The sequence below is a fragment of the Lepidochelys kempii genome, chromosome 8 (assembly GCF_965140265.1).
Source record: "Lepidochelys kempii isolate rLepKem1 chromosome 8, rLepKem1.hap2, whole genome shotgun sequence".
Classification (NCBI taxonomy): domain Eukaryota; kingdom Metazoa; phylum Chordata; order Testudines; family Cheloniidae; genus Lepidochelys; species Lepidochelys kempii.
In genome coordinates, this window is record NC_133263.1 from 44,289,111 (window position 1) to 44,310,374 (window position 21,264).

A 21,264-nucleotide genomic window follows, 5' to 3' on the forward strand; every position below is an offset into this window, starting at 1 on the left:
TTTGACCAAGTTAGAAGCCTTTGAAAATTGCAGTTTGCTCAAAGAATTCTTAGATTTTTAGCTGCTAAATTTCCTGAACATTCTATCTGCACTAAGCATGCTCCAGCTCAAAGGTGAGCAGGACTATCCCTGGAGCTGCAGCTCTGGACTATGCCAGGTCTGGGCTCCTGAACTGAGAGCAGATGACCGCTTGCTGAGCCCAGGCAGCATGGAGGAGGAAGCTGCCTGATTTGAGTGCAGAGGGGACCTGGAGTAGATTGGGACAAGGAGCCTGTCAAACTGATAAAGGAGACTGGGAGCCAGGGAGGGAAACTAGATGGGGGTTGGACATTGTGAGCAAGACCAAGATAACAAGACGACCACAGGGAGAGTTGGGCAGGAGAAAGCGGGAGGAGACAGATCTGACGAGGAGCCAGTGTGCTGGGGGAGAACTGGTACGGCGGGGCAAAGACTTGAACAAGAAGCTGGAGTGGAGGGGACTGAGACTGAGCAGTGCTCACATGCTATTTTTTCCACAAAACCCCGGCTTCATTCAGTGCACAGGAGGGCCTGCTCTGGGGATGAATTAGGGCTGTGTAGTGAAGGAGGCTGTTGTCTATAGCACTTCTGCTCCATTTGTTGCAGAATTTGGAAGGGTTGTAGTGAATGAGGCAGGAAGAGAAAGGACAGTCTCATGGTTAAGGCAGTCAAACGCTGCCCTGGAGAACTGGATTCTATCCCTGCCCCTGCCACCGAGTACTATATGATCATAGAATCATATAATATCAGGGTTGGAAGGGACCTCAGGAGGTCATCTAGTCCAACCCCCTGCTCAAAGCAGAACCAATCCCCAATTAAATCATCCCAGCCAGGGCTTTGTCAAGCCTGACCTTAAAAACTTCTAAGGAAGGAGATTCTACCACCTCCCTAGGTAACGCATTCCAGTGTTTCACCACCCTCCTAGGGAAAGTTTTTCCTAATATCCAACCTAAACCTCCCCCACTGCAACTTGAGACCATTACTCCTTGTCCTGTCCTCTTCTACCACTGAAAATAGTCTAGAACCATCCTCTCTGGAACCACCTCAGGTAGTTGAAAGCAGCTATCAAATCCCCCCTCATTCTTCTCTTCTGCAGACTACACAATCCCAGTTCCCCCAGCCTCTCCTCATAAGTCATGTGTTCCAGACCCATTTTTGTTGCCCTTCGCTGGACTCTCTCCAATTTATCCACATCCTTCTTGTAGTGTGGGGCCCAAAACTGGACACAGTAACTCCAGATGAGGCCTCACCAATGTCGAATAGAGGGGGACAATCACGTCCCTCGATCTGCTCGCTATGCCCCTACTTATACATCCCAAAATGATGCTGCACAAGTCACTTAAACCAGACTTTCCATAGGTGATCACTAATTGTGAGTTCCTCATTTTCTGGGGCCCAACTTAAAACCATGAGCTCTGATTTGCGGAAGTGCTGAGCACTCACAGCTGCAGATGAAGTCAATGGGAGATGTGCTTGCAACATATAAAGTGCTATATAATGCCAAATACTCTGAAAAAATCAGATCCTGGGCATTTCAAATTGGACACCTAAAATTAGTGGATACTTCAGATGTTAATCTCTGTGCCTCGATTCTCCATCTGTAAAATGGGGACAATACCCCCTCACCTTACAGGGGTGTCATGAAGATTAATCTATGTTTGTGAAACACTCAGATACTACTGGTGACAAGCATCATAGAAAAGCCAACTTGGAAATGAGTAATTCTGTCATCAGTGCAGGGTTGTGCAGTCCATAAAGCCTGAGGCCTCACGCTGAACACCCAGGAGTAAAATATTGAATAGCTGTCCATCCTGTGCACTGAATAAGGCAGATCCTGTGGACAAAATAGTATGTGATCATGTAATTAAAGACCATCAATCCAGACCCACAAGGGGCTGAATTAAGGTTGCATGGAGCTCCCTAATTCCATTTGAGTGCTTGCTTATGTAACCCTAACTGTTCTTTTCATGTAGTTCTTGCATGTGTGACAATTTTAGCGAATATCCTCCACTCCTATTTCTGTTGGAGGACTGCAATGAGATTGTGACAGCACAACAGGCTGCTAGAATCTGAGCTGCTGTTCTCCAAGTGCACATAAGTGGCTTACAGATTTAATCAGGAAACAAACTCTGAACCTTATTACTATGTATGTCAAATGAACCCAGGCAGTGAATTCAAGTTTACACTGATGTTGCATGTTTTTTTTAGTGGTTGTCTACACCAAAATTTTTCCAGTTATACCAGCATAAACATCCCATGTGAACATACCTATTCTGGGATAAGAGTGGATTTTTTCTGCTGAACTTAAATCACTTCCAAAGCGACATAAACGAAGCCAGAAAAAAGGCCCTTTTATACCAGAATAGTGCATCCACATGGGGAGTTTAGCGCTTTAAATTCACACCCTACCTTATACTGGCATAACTTTCGCCCTGTCAACAAGCCCTAACATGCCATGATTGCTAACTCTGACCTTGTGCCACTAAACCTATGCATTCATGCATTCCCATAATGTAGATATTACAGCTCCAATCTGGAATGCTACAGACGGCAATGAAAAGCAGACAAAGGTTCTATTACCTGATGTTGCTGAGGACTGTTCCACTATTCCAACCTTTACCACCTGGAATGGAAAACACAATTGAGTTTATATGTATTGGTCAGCTCCATCACTTGAAAAACTGTGAGCCAGAGGCTTGGTCTCACAAATCGCTTTCCTATCACTCTGGTGATGCAAAAGGGCCAGAAAGATGGCTCGAGTGGGCAGGAGTACTCTACTGGTGATAGAAATCCCTGTCTGGCATACAACAAGCTATACCAACTTAACAACAGTCGGTGGTGACCAGGCAGCAAGTGTGAAAAATCTGAACAGGGGTTGGGGGAGTAATAGGAGCCTATATAAGAAAAAGACCCCAAAATCAGGACATCTGGTCATCCTACAACAGTCCCCTGTCCCCCTGTAAAGGGAGCATGGAACCTTGGGATGATTATCAGCCAGTGTAACTTGAATCAACCCTGAGACTGCTCAAACTTATACCAGAGACCGTATCGGTCCCCTGCTGCCCCTAGGAATAGGAACGGGAGCAGAAAGACAATAGAAAACCATTTTTGGCTACACCACTTAAACTACCATTGAAATTCAGTCACATCTGGGGTGCAACACAGTTTCTGTTTAACACTTTACCCCAACACTATGGGATGGCCAGGAAGAAAACAGGTTTCAGAGTAACAGCCATGTTAATCTGTATTCACAAAAAGAAAAGGAGTACTTGTGGCACCTTAGAGACTAGCAAATTTATTTGAGTATAAGCTTTCGTGAGCTACAGCTCACTTCATCGGATGCATGTATCCAATGAAGTGAGCTGTAGCTCACGAAAGCGTATGCTCAAATAAATTTGTTAGTCTCTAAGGTGCCATAAGTACTCCTTTTCTTTTAGGAAGAAAACAGTATCTAAATCAGGGATCTCAAACTCAAACCACCACAAGGCTACATGAGGACTAGTATATTGGCCCGAGGGCCGCATCACTGAAACCTTTTCATACGATACAAAAGTATAGTCAAAAATGAAAAAAATGAAGAGTAATATAGTATGCGATTAAAAGTCAATGTACTAACTTTTTAAAAACTAATGTGAAGAGGGGTTTTAATAAAATATAAACACTCAGTAATGCACCTCACTCAAACAACATGCGCTTACTTTTAGAATTAGTTAGGTTAAAGCCCCCCCATGGCCCCGCCCCCACTCCACCCCTTCCATGAGGTCCCACCCCTTCCCCAAATCCTGGCCCCGCCTCTTCTCCACCTCCTCCCCTGAGTGTGCCACGTCCCCGCTCCTGGGAGCTTGGCTGCTGGTGGAGTCCATGCCTATGGTGGGCTGCAGGAAATAACTCTGTGGGCCGCCAGTTTGAGACCCTTGATTTAAATGATAATTTTCTAACACTAGAATTAATGCAACCAACACCGGTTAATTCTACAGTAGACCTCTCATTCTGATGGATAAAGATGAATTGATCACTGAACTAAGAATCAGTGGTTACTTAAGTGCAAGTGAACATGATCTGATTTGCAATTCCACAATCATGTAAGGTGGCTGCACTGATTAAAGAATCCTGGTTTAGCGGGGAAGTGAAAGCAGCAACACAAAATAAAGACAAAGTATAACAAATGGGGAAAAGGAAAAGTTAACAGCAACAAATATGAATCAGAAGTTATGAAATGCAATATAAGATAAAGAAAGCTAAAGATATCAATGAAAAAAATCTAAGGTTAAGGACAATGTTTTTTAAACGTATCAGGAATTTATCACTAGGCAAGATGATAAAACTGTCTGATACAGACAAGGCAGAAGAAGCATTCAATAACTATTCCTGCTCTGTATTTGGAAAGAAGCCAGGTGCTGTATTCATATACAGTGAAAAAACACTTTCCAATCAAATATTAATTAAGGAAACTGTTAAACAGCGTCTTCCAAAGTTAAAAATGTTTAAAAATCAGCAGGGCAGTATAACTTGTATCCAACAGTTTTAAAAGATTTGGCCAAGGAACAAAATGAACACTCAATGCTCATTTTAAATAAACTTGAACTCTAGGGAAGTTCCAGAGGAAGAAAGGTAGTGTTGTGCCAATATTTATAACGGGTAAATGGGGTAATCTGTGTAAATATAGGCCAATTAGCTTGACATCAATGCTGGGCACCAATAATAGAATGGTTAAATAAGGCAATCAGTAAAGAATTAAAGATGGTAGCAGAATTAAATGCCAGTTAAGTTTTATGAAAAACAGGCCTTTTCAAACAAACTTGGTATTGTTTCTTGATGAAGCTAAGAATTTGATTTGAGAGAGTTGTGTTGACATAACATTCTTGGACTTCTGTAGCTTAGTACCACACACCACTGATTTAAAAAATCATAGAAAATCAAGATGCCACTGCAACACTGTGGCTAAGAGGGCTAAGATGACCCTTGGATGTATAAGTAGAGGAATGTAGGTGATGTGTAATTACCTCTGTATATAACATTGGCAAAACCGTTAGTAAAATACTATATCCAGTACTGATGTCCAACTTCAAAAAGGATATTGACAAACTAAAGAGAGTTCAGAGAAGAGCCACAAGAATGATTTTGAAGCCTGGAAAACCTGCTGTACAGTGAAAAATTAAACCAGTCCAATCTATTTAGCTTAACAAAAAGAAGATTAAGAGGTGACTTGAACATGGTCGAAGTATCTAAATAGTACAGGATTCAAAAGGCTGGTCAACCGCAAAAAGTTATTTTGACCTAGTTATGTCGCTCGGGGGTATGAAAAATTCACACTCCTGAGAGACGTAGTTATGCCGACCTATCCCCCAGTGTAGACAGCGCTAGGTCACAGAAAATTGTTCTATCAACCTAGCCACCCCCTATTGTAAGGTGGATTATCTACACTGACAGGAAAACCCGGCCTGTTGGCATAGGTGGGGTCTCTAATGAAGCTCTGCAGTTGTGCCACCGTAGCATTTCAAGTGGAGACCAGCCCCCAGAGGGATGGATTTACCACAGGAAGGGAAGCACCCTTTCTGTCACTACGTCTGTGATGCTGTAGTGATTCTAGTGCAGACATACCCTAAGATAGAAAAGGGATAAAACGACCTACTTACTGAAAGTGGAAACTTCATAAATTCATACTGGGAAAAGCCACAAGTTTTTATAGGTAAGGGTGGCAACCCTGCAGCCACTTACAAGAGAACGGCGTGGATTCTCCATCAATTCAGGGCTTTCAAATCAACAGTGGATTTCTTTCTAAAAAATATGTTCTCTGGTTCACCTGCAAGTTATTGAGCTTGATGCAGGAATTGCAGGGGGAAATTCTGTGGCCCATGATCACAATGGTTCCTTGTGGGTTTAATCTATGAAATTGGAAGGGGAAATCAGGACAGCAGTATGTAGTTACCTAAATTTGAGTGTGACCAGGGCCCTGAGGCTAAAGAGTGTGCCGGGGCTAATAAATAATAAGTGAGTGTTTCAACTTGGCAGTTTTATGAATGCAAAATAGAAAGTTTTCGTCTTTCTCGAGAGAATGTTCTTCTTCCATATTTAAAATAGAGAAACAATGCTAATTTAAAATAAGTCAACGTGAGAACTGCTGAACCAGTATTCTTCAAACCTTATTTGGCAAATTACAATGAGAACTAAATTTAAGTCAAGAGGAGACTCTTATAAAAACCTGAAAAAGTTGTATTGTGTGCAGTGTTCATATCACTTCAAGCCTAACTTCTTAGCTCCTCTCCCTTTCATTAGGAGAGCTGAAACACTTCACGTAAGGACACACACCCATTAGTCAGCCATGACTCAGAAAAATTCATTGATCCCAGAGCTTGCATGACACTCAAAGTCATGAGAATACTTGTCATGGAAAAGTCAGTGCAATTCACCTCACAGCCTCAGGGAGATTAGTATCTTAGTTAATAAAGGAGCATATCAACAGTAGAGCTGCAAAGGCAGATTTCCTGGGAAGGCTACATCTTAGGACAGAAAAAGACATGAAGGTGAAAGCAAGGTCAACCTGAACCATAGGTCGGCCTTAGGATAAGACCTGTTAAGAGCTCTAAGGGGTTTGGGACTTTGTCACTTATAGCTGGAAGTACTACTTATCTACACAAAACACACAAAAGCTGACTTAAGATGGTCAGAAGGAGGAGGAAGAACAAGTCACCCCCTCATAAAAAGCAAGGGAAGATACTAAAATGCAACAAAAAAACAGAGACGCAGAGACATCTAGTGGCTGAAGAGAAATCAACAAGTCATCCTTTAAGGTTATAATATTAAATGGATTTATACCAGAACCTTGGAGAGCACTGAATAACCTAACCAAGAAAAAAGTAAACCCGAGAAAGGGAAGATTGCTCCATTCCTGTGAAACATGTCAGCAAGAGAATCAGAGCACCAGAAGGGCAGGCAACACAAAAGTTACTATTTCTCTCAGCATGCCTACAATGGCAGGGTAAGGAGAATAGCGACTCATTCACGAAGAATTTAGCCACAGCAACCAGGAGCCCGGGTCATGGACTAGGACCCCATTGTGCTAGGTGCTGTACATATAGAACAAAAAGATAGCACCTCCTACCCAAAGGAACAGACGTTGTAAGTGCAAGACCAGACACAACATCAGTATAGGCAGACAGTGTAGTACAAGTAAACAATGAGACAGTATTTGTCAGCATAATAGGCAATGGTCTCTGCACACCAACCGCTTAGCGGCTGTCAAGTTTTTTGTGGGCCTCAGGACCAAGGAGAGTTCTGAGGAGGGAGTCGAAGGTGGAGAAGGAGGTAGGGTTTCGGATGTTCACAGGAGAGCTCTTCCCAGGTGCAAGGGGCAGCATGGGAGAAAGTACAAAGGTGCCAGTGGGAACATCTAACAAGTGGGCATTGGAGATTGGTATCACGGGCCAATGGAAGAGCACTGACAGCTCGATAGCAAACAAGAGATGAGAGGCTGGGAATTGACTGCAAGGCCTAGAAAATGGAGAAGGGAAGCTTGTATTTGACGTGACAGAAAAGGGGGAGCCAGGGCAAGGATTAAAAAGAGAGGGGGTGACACGGTTAATGATGAGCTAGGAAATAATCTTTGCAGCAATATTCTGAATGGGTAACAGCAGGACAAATGCAATCTTGCCAAGGCCAGAGAGGATGTTGCAGTAAGCAAAATAAGAGCTGAGAGCCTGGACAAGAGTTTTAGCTATGTGGATGCATAAGAGAGGCAAGGCTGGATCTTAGAGATGTTATGCAGAAAGAAATGCAAGATTTAGATATAGGCTGGATATTGGGCCGGAGTCATCCAGCTCTCAGTCACATGGTTTGAATATTAACATACTAGTACTGAGAAAAGTGGAAGGTTAGCAGATTTCATACAAAGTATTCCGAAACCAGAACACTTCATTTCAACAGTTAAGGTAAAACAAGATGACTTGGGTAACTATAGGCCTTTTACCCTGACCTTGATCCTGAACAAGATCATGGAAAGGCTAACATGGGATGCAATCAGTAAAGAAGTAAAGGATGGTAATTAATGACAAGCAGCTTGATTTAAAGGAAAATAGCTCTTTGTAAAACTTAATTTTTTTGATGAGGTTGTAAATTTGGTTGATAATGGTACATGCATTGAGATAATATATTTGGGCCTTTATAAAGAGTTTGGCTTAGTATCACACAATAACTAGTCCTACTAGTTCAACATATTAAATGGAGCCTCAAAAGAAATTCTATGTGGGAATTACCACCCCAATGGGCGTGTTTTTAACGTGGTCTGTTCTGATAACCGGGCCTACACATTTAACCTAATTGTGAGCTCAACTGTAGAAAGTGAATGAAAGTTCATGAAGGGTCACAATAACCTGCAACAAGTGCTGGTGGGAAAAGGTGCAAAAGGGAACAGCCAAAAAGGAATGCTGATATAACTCCAGGACTGTACCAGGCATAACTTTAACAAGTGGGGGACTGGAAATCAATGAACCAAATTTGGTGTCTTGGAAATTAGGCTTAATGGGTGAATAAAATAATGAGGGGATGGGCTAATCCACCCTCCACTCCCTTTTAAAGAGCCTTAAATGCAGCTATAGAATTTGTAAGTTTCTTTTTCAAAAAGGCCATGTTTTCATTTTGAAATTATTGGTAAAAATTCATTTTGAATCAGAGTTATAAGTTACAGTGATGTAATATGCATACCTTATATGCAATATTATGCTGGCAGGGTAACATTTGAGGCTGTTAACTGTGGGTGTTCTGGCTTTAAAGTGACTCAATTTTGTAATTAAATGTTAATTTAAATAAAGACTTTCTTTTCTAAGCATTAGATTTGCTTTGCATAACACTTCTGATTTTAGGGAATTTATTTACCTGTCAGGAATAGTCTAAACTCTAGATAATACTTAGTGCTGCCATGAGTGCAGGAGACTGGAGTAGATGACCTCTCAAGATCCCTTCCAGTCCTACGATTCTATTTACCACGCACTAGGTACCACACAATTCTGTGCAGCTACAGGTAAAGTGGTACACAAATTTGTAATATGAAGTGCCAAGAGTTGGCTGCAGAGAGAAAAAAGAGTAAGACTTTTCTCAACTTGAATAGTTTCCAGGTAAATCCTCAACTCAATTTCAGGAAGGGCTTTACTGGTAAGTTTCATTTTTTTAAGAGGAGGAAACCCTCTTCAGAAAGCAAATTTTTGTAGATGGGTTGGTAGGTGATAGACACTTCATCTCTTGAAGTCTTCAGATCAATAGTGGATGCCTTTCTGGAAGATTAGCTCTAGTTAAAGACAAGAACTGGACTCAGGACAGGGGTAACTATGTGAAAATCTATGGCCTGTATTATACCATATAATGTCAGCCTGGATGATCTAATTATCCCTTTGGGGCCTTAGAATCTATGGATCCAAGTGAGATTGTTAATAATCAACCTTGTTTTATGAAATTCACCAAACTTTAACCTGCACATCAAAGCAAATACTCACCCCAACAAAGGGAATGAACTTCTGGGATGATTCTTCATCAGGGCTAGAAGTAACAAGGAGAGAGTGATTAATAAGAAGTTCTTTCAATGCTGAGAAAAAAATTCATGTTACTGTTTCAATCAAGCATGCAGCAGGAACTGAAAATGTGCAAGCGCCAATTCTATTTCTTCTCTCAGTGTCTCTCTGACAATACTCCGAGAGCCCACACCAGCTGGGGAGTATTGCACCTCCTCAGAAGTCTTCTTAAAATAAAAGAGGAAGTTTTCCCCCCCTCTCACTCCCTTGCTGTTTTTTTGGAGAGAGAAACATGCTTTAATGACATGGCAGTAGCTATACTCATACACATGACTTCCTACTGCAAAGAAATGAACCCGTGCCACAACATACATCACCAGCATACAGAGACCTGCAGGTTACTTACTAATAACTGGAGCTCTCGGAACACACTGCCTTCACGAGTCCCACTTTGCAGTCAAGTAGCATACCTTGCAAATCCCAGAATCACTAAAGCAGTCAGCCTGCTATGGGTTAACAAGCCATGACACCTTACTTGTGTGGCACCAGACACACACATGCACAAAAACAGGTAACACTGCCACAAGGAGCTTACACCCTGAGTGAGACACAACGCAAACAAAGCCCAGACCCAGAGCTGGAACAGAATGCTCTTGGAAGATCACTGATGTTTAGGAAGCAAACTGGAAATAGTGACTTCAGGAGGGCTGGGAGGAGAGGCAGGTGGCTCACCCAGACAGTGTAATGGGACACAGACAAGATGTCCCACATACAGCCCCAAGTGCGGCAATAACACGACTTACACTTTGAAGGAGGTGGTATATCAGTCCTGCCCAGAATTCAGAAACATGGAGGAGGGGAGAGAAGAAATCCGTGGCGCTGTGGTGGCACAGAGGAAGGAGGGGGAGCAGGAGGCACACGTGGGAGGCAGGGAGACAAGAGGGAGAAGTGATGGGTAGGAGAGGGGGAAGGGAAGGTGCTTGGTGGGAAAAAAGCTTGAGGGCAGGGGTCCCCAATGCGGTGCCCGCAGGCCCCATGGTGCCCGCCGGGGCATTTTTGTGAGCCCGCAGGACACCCCATTGCCAGAATGCCACCGAGAAGTGTTACCATTTCTCGGCGGCATTTCAGCAGCGACGCTTCTTCCCGCTGCCACATCTCTGCGGCGGCATTTCGGCGGCAGGGTGTCCGGCGCCTGCCATAGTCTTCTGGAAATAGCAGTATGCTATTCCCACAAGAAAGGCTGGGGACCACTGCTCCAGGGCACCATGGAGGGACACGATGAGAGGTGCAGGGATGGGGACAGAATGGCAGAGGTCAGGAGAGGGCAAGGGGAGTCACTCTCCAAGCAGCCACTGGAGAGGCCTGAAGTGTGCGCTTGCACATCTGAGGCTGAATCTGAAGTTGAAGAAAGCAGGTGGGAGAGTTTTAAATCTCGCGATTTTTGAATGCTGGGAGCTTTGCACTCCGTCAAGAAAGGCATTTGCTGTAGCCTGTACTACTGCAGAGCACGGCTCAAACACTCAAGACATGGAGTCCATCAAAAGAAACACGCCGCCCCGTGGTGCTCTCTGCAGCAGATCCTCTGAAAAGGTGCGGAAACATGAAAAATGCTGACAACTGTACAAGTCGGACTGGCTAGACAGCTTCCTCCCAGCCGTGTGTAAGAGGTGGCACGCAGCTGAGGGATGTGTGACTCAGGCACAGCTCCCGCCCTGCTTCAGGGGCAGGGGGTGTTTCACCGGCAGGGGGTGTTTCACCATAGCCCTTCTTATGGTGCAACTTACCCTTGCACTGGCTCAGCTGGTAGGAGTGTTGGGGTGGAACCAAGGCTCCACTCACTTCCCGACCCAGCTGTTTTCTTCATGCTTCAGCCACGCTGAGCAAGAACTAATTATACAGATGCTCGTGTCCTTTATTTAGGCTTTCCATCACACCCTTTTAACTCCAGTGCTAGCCCCTGCCATTAAACCTCTAGAAACTTCCCTGAACAAAACCTGCTAGAGTACGCAGCAGAGAAACTGGGAAGTGCTACTGAGAAATCTCTAATGGACTATGGAAGTTGTAGAGCTGTTGAGATAAAACAGCAATGGAATCTCAGTCCTTTCCTTCCTCAGCTACAAGTAGATAAGTGCTGTCCTCATCTGACAGCCTCACACTGCCTGGTCACTCAGTGGGATGATGAAAGTACCAGAGTATCATCTTCTTACTCTTGCTGCTATTCCAGTTCTCTTTAAGCACTAAAAAACTTAAACCAAACGCCGTTGCAGCAGAACACTTGCTCAGTTCTGCCGAGGACAAATGCAAGTACAGAGCAGATGCCTTCCAGGGAAAGCCGAGATGTCTTTGATTCTAAAATAGTAATTTGCCCATTTTAAATGGCAAGTAATGGTTCATTTCTTAACTACTGCTCTTGACAGTTGATTAATGCTTCTTAAAATGACAACTGAACAGATTTCAGTTAGAAGCATTAACCCAAAATCACTTAGTTTGGAAGAATGCGCTCTTCTTTAAATATTGTTCTTGTGGGCCATATAGAAGTTTGCTTATTTTTATGTCTATTAATTATTTTAATAGAAAAACACCAGCAGGATGGATGGACATACATATAAGTGGTGCTCAGAAACAATCTGTGCCACAGAAAGCCTTAGCAGTTAGCCAACTGTTACACTGGGAAAAAAGGCAATTTTTTTTTTAAATGATGAAAACAGATTAGGAAAAAGTGGATGAAAGTAAAATTCCCTTCTTGAAGTCCTTGTTAAAATAATAATTTATTCTATCGGGAGAGATGACTGAATGCCCAACCTTGTAATGTACCAGTAATCAGGACTGCTAGGAAGTACTGAAGTATTTGACACAACACATACCAGATTAGAGATCAGAACAACCAATTCTATGGTGTGATTTGTTTTTTAAAGTGGCTTTGAAAATCACAGTCCCAGGCTCCTTCATCTGATACATCTCTTGTATTTAACTTTTGGTTCTTGAGGTTGGATGAGACTGGCAGGAGCTGGAATTGGGGGCTGCTGATCTCCCTCCCTTCCCCAAACAAACAGTGGGGAATAAGTCTTACAAGCCAGCCTTTGTCCAAAAGAAAAAAAAGGAACAGGGGATCAGGTCGGCTTCACCTGGCTAAACAAGCCCAACGAAGGCCTAGTTTGCACTAGAAAAGATTTTGATGAAATAGTAAGTCAAGAAGGGTAACCTAGAACTACAGGGATTTTAAATATGATAGTGAAGAAATTAAACAGCTGCCCTGATCTTGCAAAATGTGGTCACTGTATATTAAGCTTCCATTTATAAAGGGTGAATAAACAATTAACGGGTGTTCTTAACGGCTGTTACAGACATGAGGAGTATGCTACAGAGGGCAATCAAATCAGCAGAAGGTGTTTGAGTTTAAGTAACCAGTTGACATGCAGAGCGGGATAACACCACTTTTCTAGTCACAGGGATGGGAAGGTTAAAGGCATTAAGATTGTGAGGCACTAACCTATTACAGTGATAGGTGCCGGACAAGTACTTAAGGTTGGTTAGTCAATTGTTAGCCTTTTATTAAAACACCTATTAACTCTTTATACACTATAAATGGAACTTTAATACAGAGCGTGACACCGAATGTATCGAGGGGGCTTGATTTTACAGTCGGAGGTCCAAAACCAGGCTCTCGGTTCCAGTAATGCCCCCATATGGTCAGCAGGAGAAAGGGGTAGCAGTTCTGTCCCACCAGGTGAGGTCTTTGTGGCCCATTACACTGGTTGAAGGCCAAGTGCCAACAGCAGCATCATGCAGGGCAGTCACTCCACACCCCGGAATTCTCATCCTTAGGGATGAGGGCATCAGTGTTTGCGGCTAATTTACTGCAGATGACAGTCACAAAAATACTGGTTTTGATTTCATCAACTTGCATTGTGAATAAATGGATGAAATGGCCAAAAGTCATCTAGACTCTTTGGAAGATTCACTTCCAAATTTGATTTCTCCCTGTGGGTGGGAAGCGTGTCAGTCTTTCTCCGCAACTTCGGACCATTTTCAGCGTTCGTCATACTCCTGGGCCATGTCACATGCATGGGCACTCTGGGTCCTCTCGTGTCTGAGGCACTTTTCAAGTCATTCACAGATCTAGCCATCTGTTTGCCCTCGTTTCATTGCCACCTCCGATAATGCAGTAATGGAGCTGGGTTCCAGGTTACTCACTGGAGAATCCATGGCATTCCCTACCATCTGACCTAAGCCATGCTATAGGCTCCATCTCTGCCACAGTAGCACACCATATGCGAGTGCTCTTGGTCTCCCAAAAGATGTAAAATTCTTATTAGAGTGACCATAAGCCCTTGCAAAACCAGCAACTTTTCCTGGAATGCAGCTATTGGCAATCATGACAATACAACAGAATGTAGTAAAACATCACATTTCAGCCCCATTTACCCCCTGCTGCACAGTTCAGAGAGGTCAAGGGCACAAAATGCATCAAATTATTCCCTCAGAGTGCCCCAAAGAGGAAATGCTGTCATGTTTTCCCTCAAGTGCCACCACAGATTCTCACCAATGCCAACCACAACAGGTGGGCATGGCTGAGCCAAAAAGAGGCATGGTTCTGGGGGTGGGGTGGTGGGGGGTTTGAACAAAACTTCCATTGCAGGCTCCCCCCTAGATTCCAGCATACAATCTGGCAGCTTCAGAGCCTGCGCTTTGGAAGAGACAGTGTTGGGTGCTGAGCCCTGGGGCAGTGTGTCCCGTGGCGAGGGGAAATATCTTTCAGACATCCTGGGCTGCTCAGTGCTCACTGGCATGTGACGCGCTCCGGCAGCATTAACTACCATGGTGCAAGGAGGGCATGGGGTCTTGCCTTGCAGCAGCCAGGTCAGTAGTGCCACCTCCAGTGGATAGGCCTGGCACTGGTACAATGCTGCTGGTGTCACTAACACCTACTAAACTGAAGGCAGCTTTCTAGGCCACAGCAGTCCTATACTCCACCAACCTTCTCTGACCAGGGTCAGCAATATGCTGCACTGACCCACTGGCCTGCAGCCAATCAGCTCACTGGTGACCAGTAAGGGGGACCTCATCAAAAGCAGCAGGCCCGTACCAGTGTTACTTCCACTTCTTGCTGTCGAGGGAGCTGACCTCACAGTATTTCAAACACCTCCCTTTCTCCTTAGTCAGACATGGGGAATGGCTGCTACCACACCCCAAGCAACTACCAACGTGCCCAGAAGAGCATGGCTAGGGAGTGAGAGGGGAGGGTGCAGGGCACAGGTCGTGCTACTCTTCCGGCATATTCTCTGCTCACCCTTCAAAGAATCATAGAATATCAGGGTTGGAAGGGACCTCAGGAGGTCATCTAGTTCAACCCCCTGAGCAAAGCAGGACCAATCCCCAACTAAATCACCCCAGCCAAGCCTGACCTTAAAAACCTCAAAGGAAGGAGATTCCACCACCTCCCTAGGTAACACATTCCAGTGCTTCACCACCTTCCTAGTAAGAAAGTTTTTCCTAATATCCAACCTAAACCTCCCCCACTTCAACTTGAGACCATTATTCCTTGTTCTGTCATCTACTACCACTGAGAACAGTCTAGATCCATCCTCTTTGGAACCCCCTTTCAGGTAGTTGAAAGCAGCTATCAAATCCCCCCTCATTCTTCTCTTCCGCAGACTAAACAATCCCAGTTCCCTCAGCCTCTCCTCATAAGCCATGTGTTCCAGTCCCCTAATCATTTTTGTTGCCCTCCACTGGATGTTTTCCAATTTTTTCACATCCTTCTTGTAGTGTGAGGCCCAAAACCGGACACAGTACTCCAGATGAGGCCTCACCAATGTCGAATAGAGGGGAATGATCACATCCCTCGATCTGCTGGCAATGCCCCTACTTATACAGCCCAAAATACCATTGGCCTTCTTGGCAACAAGGGCACACTGTTGACTCATATCCAGCTTCTCGTCCACTGTAACCCCTAGGTCCTTTTCTGCAGCACTGCTGCCTAGCCACTCGGTCCCTAGTCTGTAGCTGTGCATGGGATTCTTCCGTCCTAAGTGCAGGACTCTGCACTTGTCCTTGTTGAACCTCATCAGATTCCTTTCGGCCCAATCCTCTAATTTGTCTAGGGCCCTCTGTATCCTATCCCGACCCTCTAGAGTATCTAGCACTCCTCCCAGTTTAGTGTCATCTGCAAACTTGCTGAGGGTGTAGTTCATGCCTCCTCCAGATCATTTATGAAGATATTGAACAAAACTGGCCCCAGGACTGACCCTTGGGGCGCTCCGCTTGGTTCCGGCTGCCAACTAGACATGGAGGCATTGATCACTACCCACTGAGCCCGACGATCTAGCCAGCTTTCTATCCACCTTATAGTCCATTCATCCAGCCCTTACTTCTTTAACTTGCTGGCAAGAATATTGTGGGAGACCATGTCAAAAGCTTTGCTAAAGTCAAGGAATAACACGTCCACTGCTTTCTCCTCATCCACAGAGCCAGTTATCTCGTCAAAGAAGGCAATTAAATTAGTCAGGCATGACTTGCCCTTGGTGAATCCATGCTGACTGTTCCTGATCACTTTCCTCTTCTCTAAGTGCTTCAAAATTGATTCCTTGAGGACCTGCTCCATTTTTCTTCCAGGGACTGAGGTGAGGCTGACTGGCCTGTAGTTCCCCGGATCCTCCTCCTTCCCTTTTTTAAAGATGGGCACTACATTAGCCTTTTTCCAGTCGTCTGGGACTTCCCCCGATCGCCATGAGTTTTCAAAGATAATGGCAAATGGCTCTGCAATCTCATCTGCCAACTGCTTTAGCACTCTCGGATGCTGCGCATCTGACTTGTGCTCGTTCAGCTTTTCTAAATAGTCCCGAACCACTTCTTTCTCCACAGAGGGTTGGTCACCTCCTCCCCATGGTGTGCTGCCCAATACAGTAGCCTGGGAACTGACCTTGTTCATGAAGACAGAGGCAAAAAAAGCATTGATTACCCTTCTACCCAGTGTACTTTTTTTAATGCATGGGATGACAACTGGGGCCATTCAGTTTGCAATAGAGCGGTAGAGAATTTGTTTACAGATCACAAATGTACTCTACATTTTTAAAGAGGCAGTAAATGACAGATTCCCCAATACAAGTGAGCAGTGCTTTCATTTCCAAAGCCAAGCTGCAGCCTAGATTCATGCAAATGAGATCCAGAAGCCCCAAGGCTTCAGAATTACCATGGGCAACACTAACTTTGTTGTCCACTGCCATGAATGCTCGATGACCTGGCTGGACAACTATTGTGAGTTACCACTGGCAGACAAAGTGTTCCAATTATGACAACTAAAGCCTACAAAAATTCTGTACAATAGAGTGTTTCCTTCTAGAGAACAGGGTATGTCTAAACCAGAAGGTGCTCCAGCAACACAGCTACGCACCAGTAGTGCTGGTCATATAGACACTTACTACAGCCCTGGAATGGTTTTTCCATCTCTGATGTAAATCCACCCCCTCACAAGGCAGTAGCGAGGCTGATGGAATAGTTCTTCTAATGGGGTTTGGGTGACCTAGCTACATTATACAGAGTGAAATTTTTCACAGCCCTGAGCAGTGTAGCTCCCTTGACCCACATTTTGGGCGTAGTCTGTCTGTATGAGACCTGGTCATCAGCATTACGTGAAAGATGACTAAGTACATGGTAAGTAAATGACCCTTCCCATTGATACCATTTAATCTCATCTGGACTGCAGCAGTCTTCTGCTATTCCGTAACTAAAGCATTTCTCCTCCTCCCAACCCTACCACCACCACACCCACCCACCACAGAGAGTACATCACCCAGAAGAGAGAAAATACAGCAAATCATTTTCTCCCTAAACCCCTTCCTCTCCCCAAGTCTCTGTATTTTGGGAAAGTCAGCGGATGCTCCAAAGAAACGGGGCAAAGCTCTCAGACAATATGCAGTCTATCACAGGCAGTACATGCTTCAGTCTTGCCATGACAAACAGAACAAGTGGTGAGGGGTGGCGGGGCGGGTTGGGTGGGAAGGAGAGCAGAAGTCAGTTAAGTTAGGAACTGGCAGCAAACAAGTTATATAAAGCAGTTCATTACATATGGCTAGGTTCTGGAGACTGGTTTCTCTCTCTGGTTTTGGTGTCCTCAAATCACTAGAGCTTATTTAACAGAGCAAGTGCCAGGATGCTGGGAAGATTTTTAAAGTGTTTCTAAAAAGCAATTTTCATTGAGCTTGTAGAATAGAGCTGCTTCCTCCAAAGGAATGAGTAGCTTCGAAGAAGTTGTTTCCCTCAGCTCAGTACGGAGATTGAGAGCTCTACAAGGCCTTGTGACTGGAACACTGAACAGAGGTCACTGGACAGTTCAGAACTGGGGCAGAATGCAGCATCTGTCAGACCACGAACACCAACTAGGGTTAGAGAACCGAATGCCTCCTGCTACTCTTGCTACATTCTCGTTTGCCCGCCCCACAACCTTGTCTTAGATTGAAGAATATGCAAAAGCTAGCCTGAACTTATGGAGGCTTCCATTCCAGGAGCTACATTTCTCTTCTTTCAACTTGTTAGTGGGAAGGGAACAGCTGGCCTGTAATCTTGAAAGACCCACATGCTTCTACTCCAGATGAAGAGGTTCCAAAACCTGTAGTCTCAGGGTACGTCTACACAGAGATAAAAAACCTGCGTCTGGCCCATATCAGCAGACTTGGGCTGACGGGCTAAAAAACTGCTTGGCAGACATCCAGGCTCAGGCTGGAGTCTGAGCTCTGGGACGCTGCAATAGTGGATGGTCCCAGAGCTCAGGCTCAGCAACCTTTAGCTCTGCAACCCAAGTTAGCTGGCCTGGGTCAGTCACGGCTGTGTCACAGAGCTTTTCTCTTAGTATAGACGTACACTTAGGGAGTACACTTGGTGCCATTGTTGGGAGCAAAGAACATTCTTTAAAATTACACTACTGGTGACACTTAAAACCTTGGTTTAGTGTGGATTCTTTATATACCACAGTAAACCCCCTAATAGCTGTGACTAGAAGATAAAAGGCACATGATCAACATAAAAGCCACGTTTATAATAACCTTACCTGTACTGATATATTAAAACCAAAATACTTCACAATTCTAAATCACTTCTACATACGTTACCTATTAAAATCATTTGCTTAACTCAGTTTTGACAGTAGGAACCAAGACTGGCTAGTTTCACTTTCACATTCTCATGTCCTCAAGTGACACTGGCCAAACTTCTTTATTTTCTGGATAACATTTCTATTCTTAAATTTATTTTCTGTGAAACCTGCATTTCGGTTCCCCAAACAATTGGCTCTGTGGTCCTTGGAACAGTGCATTCTGCCACCAGAGGCAGGAGTGTGAAAAGGAACAAACAGAATTTAATCTGAAGCACAAGTTAAGCAACCCAGACCTGCAGGAGCTGTTAAACAAGACATGAAAGACCAGCCCAGGAAAAGTACAGAAGGTACAGAATGGGGAAGGGAACCTAAAGAATGGATACCTTATGGTAAAATCAAAATGAAAGCTCTTTTTCCTTTTCAGAAAGCAACCAAAGGAAAAAATGAACACGTTATTATACTTATGATAGAAAGCAATACATTCATTTGGGTAGTGCTAATGGAGCCCTACTTGTATATGTTACTTTAAAAAATAATTCCTCCAAGTCACTGCCATCAGTGAGCACAGTTTCTGAAGGAAACCAGAGGTGGGAGATAATTTCCCATCACTCCATGTGATAAATTGCTTTCCTAACCTGTCTAATTCCCTATGTGGTACTTGGCTGAAAGCAGAAATTGTTTGAACAGATCCATAAATAGATTCCAGAAACTCTAATGACCTCACATTTTAGCCAGGAAGTGAGGAAGATACCAGGGAGTGAGGGCCTGTGGCAATTGTTGAGGAACCAAATAAAATTCTTCATTATTTCACTTCAAGGTAGCCCCAGACAGACCAAGCAACCTTTGCATGGCTTCAGGCACAGTGCACCAAGAGGACCTGAAGGGTGTAATGCTAAGCCTATCTTTAAAAAGGGAAAAGGTGGAGTAAGGTAACTATGCTCTGTTACAGGCTTGCGTGAACTGCCCGAATCTATCATAAAAGACAGCTTGATGGAATGGGGTGGACAGACATGGGTGTAAATAGAAACCAGCACACTTTAAAGAAATCTGAACAGCTGATCTCAGACAGAATTATCCTCCTAGTAAGGAGGTCACACAGGCTGTTGACCAGGGAAACACATGTGACGTCTAGCTAGATGTCAGACCGTTTTCAACAAAGTACCACTTGCAAACTTGATTCTTAGATCAGCCAACCTGGGCATGGCAGAAAGTCAAAGTGGGTAAACTGGTTAAATGGGAGTGCTCATTATAAACAGGAACCGGTACTAGAAATGGAGAAGTCAAGGGGGAACCAAACAAGAATACAATAGTTAAAGCATGCAGGAAAGACAAAGGCAGCAATATTAGAACAAGTTAATGCTGTAGTAAAAAGATTTAGAATTTTCTCCTGCTATTTGTGGAAAGAATGCAGTTTCATTCATAAATCAGGAGTGAGACAATCAATCATGGTGCTACAATGGCTAAGCAACCAAATGGCTAAAGTGTTATTAGGTTAATATTACAGAAGAAAGTTTGGGCAGGAAATAAGGGAGACATTAAAATACAGCTAATGAGACAAGCAGGTTAGAGTATTCAAATATTTACTAAATCGGCAGCTCTGGAGATATCTATTTGAGGGGGCTATGAGAGTGAACTAAGGATTTTATTGAACCACTTCAGTTACTTCCAGAAAGAAATGGGGAGCAATTAGAGGATTGCAAACAAATATGCTCCCAACTTTCAAAGAGGAAAGAAAAATAACGAGTAATTACTGCTTGTAAATTTAGCTTCTACTCCTATAAAAATTGAATGTGAAGTAACTACCATGGTACCAGTGTACCATTAAAGTCACAAGTTCTGCACCAATTTAGGAAGTATCATTAAACTCAGCTTTACCTCACCCATGTGGCATATACGCTATATTTGCGATTTTTGTCACTAATTGAAAAAGTAACGCAGGTGAGTTAAAGCTACCTTGAGAACTGAAGGAATCAGGAAATACAAGAACTCAATCTTGCTAATATTGGATTACTTCGTCTTAAACAGATAAGAAAACTCCTATGCCAACACATTGGGCCTCACTCCCATAGGTCCCCCATCCTCACTGCTATACTTGGGCATAGCCGCTTCTGCCCCGCTCCCGCTTTGCTCCTATCCTGTTTGCTGACTCCCATACTCTCCTCTCAACCCACATCTCATAAGCCCCATATCCATGCCAAAGCTGAAGTAAAACCTGGTGAGCTCCAGCCGTCCTGACTGGGACCCCAGTAATGCTGTAGCTGCCAAGGAGAGGAGCAGCTCCTTCCCTCACCTGTCAGATGGGCGCTGAGGCAGTATTCTCTACCCAGGCTTTTGCACCAATTCTTAAGGAGGCAGAGGCCAGGACCCCTCAGAGACACCCTGGTCGAGGGCGAGGCAGAGTTCATGCTCTGAGGTCTGAGCGCTCCCCCTCACAAAACATTCAGACACTGGCACTGTAAGCAAAGCCAGATATCTGAATTCCTTTGCATCCGGAGACCAAGCAGGTATACAGGTTCCTCCCAGGCTTCTTTGCTCTTCAGGTATATCAACTGCACTGAAGAAAGTAAGGCAAATTTCTGGTTGTTCTAGATCTGTCATCTGCTATCTAGCTGACAGGTTTCAGAGGAACAGCCGTGTTAGTCTGTATTCGCAAAA

At 44.1% G+C, this 21,264-nt stretch overlaps 1 protein-coding gene across 10 annotated transcripts in view; it reads right to left on the reverse strand.

The window, feature by feature from the left end:
- PACS2 (phosphofurin acidic cluster sorting protein 2) overlaps positions 1–21,264 on the reverse strand; it is a 209,295-nt gene that overhangs the window by 58,196 nt on the left and 129,835 nt on the right. For 7 of the 10 annotated variants that reach the window (XR_012160291.1, XM_073356257.1, XM_073356256.1 and 4 more), the window contains 3 exons: positions 18,993–19,025; positions 9,504–9,546; positions 2,599–2,641 (listed from right to left, as the gene is read on the reverse strand). Coding sequence is in view for 9 of the 10 variants with exons in the window: in XM_073356257.1 (XP_073212358.1) it covers positions 2,599–2,641; positions 9,504–9,546; positions 18,993–19,025 (119 nt within the window). In the remaining variant the exon portion in view is untranslated. The remainder of the gene's footprint in view (positions 1–2,598; positions 2,642–9,503; positions 9,547–18,992; positions 19,026–21,264) is intronic. The other 3 variants (XM_073356258.1, XM_073356253.1, XM_073356252.1) reach the window with 1 other exon arrangement.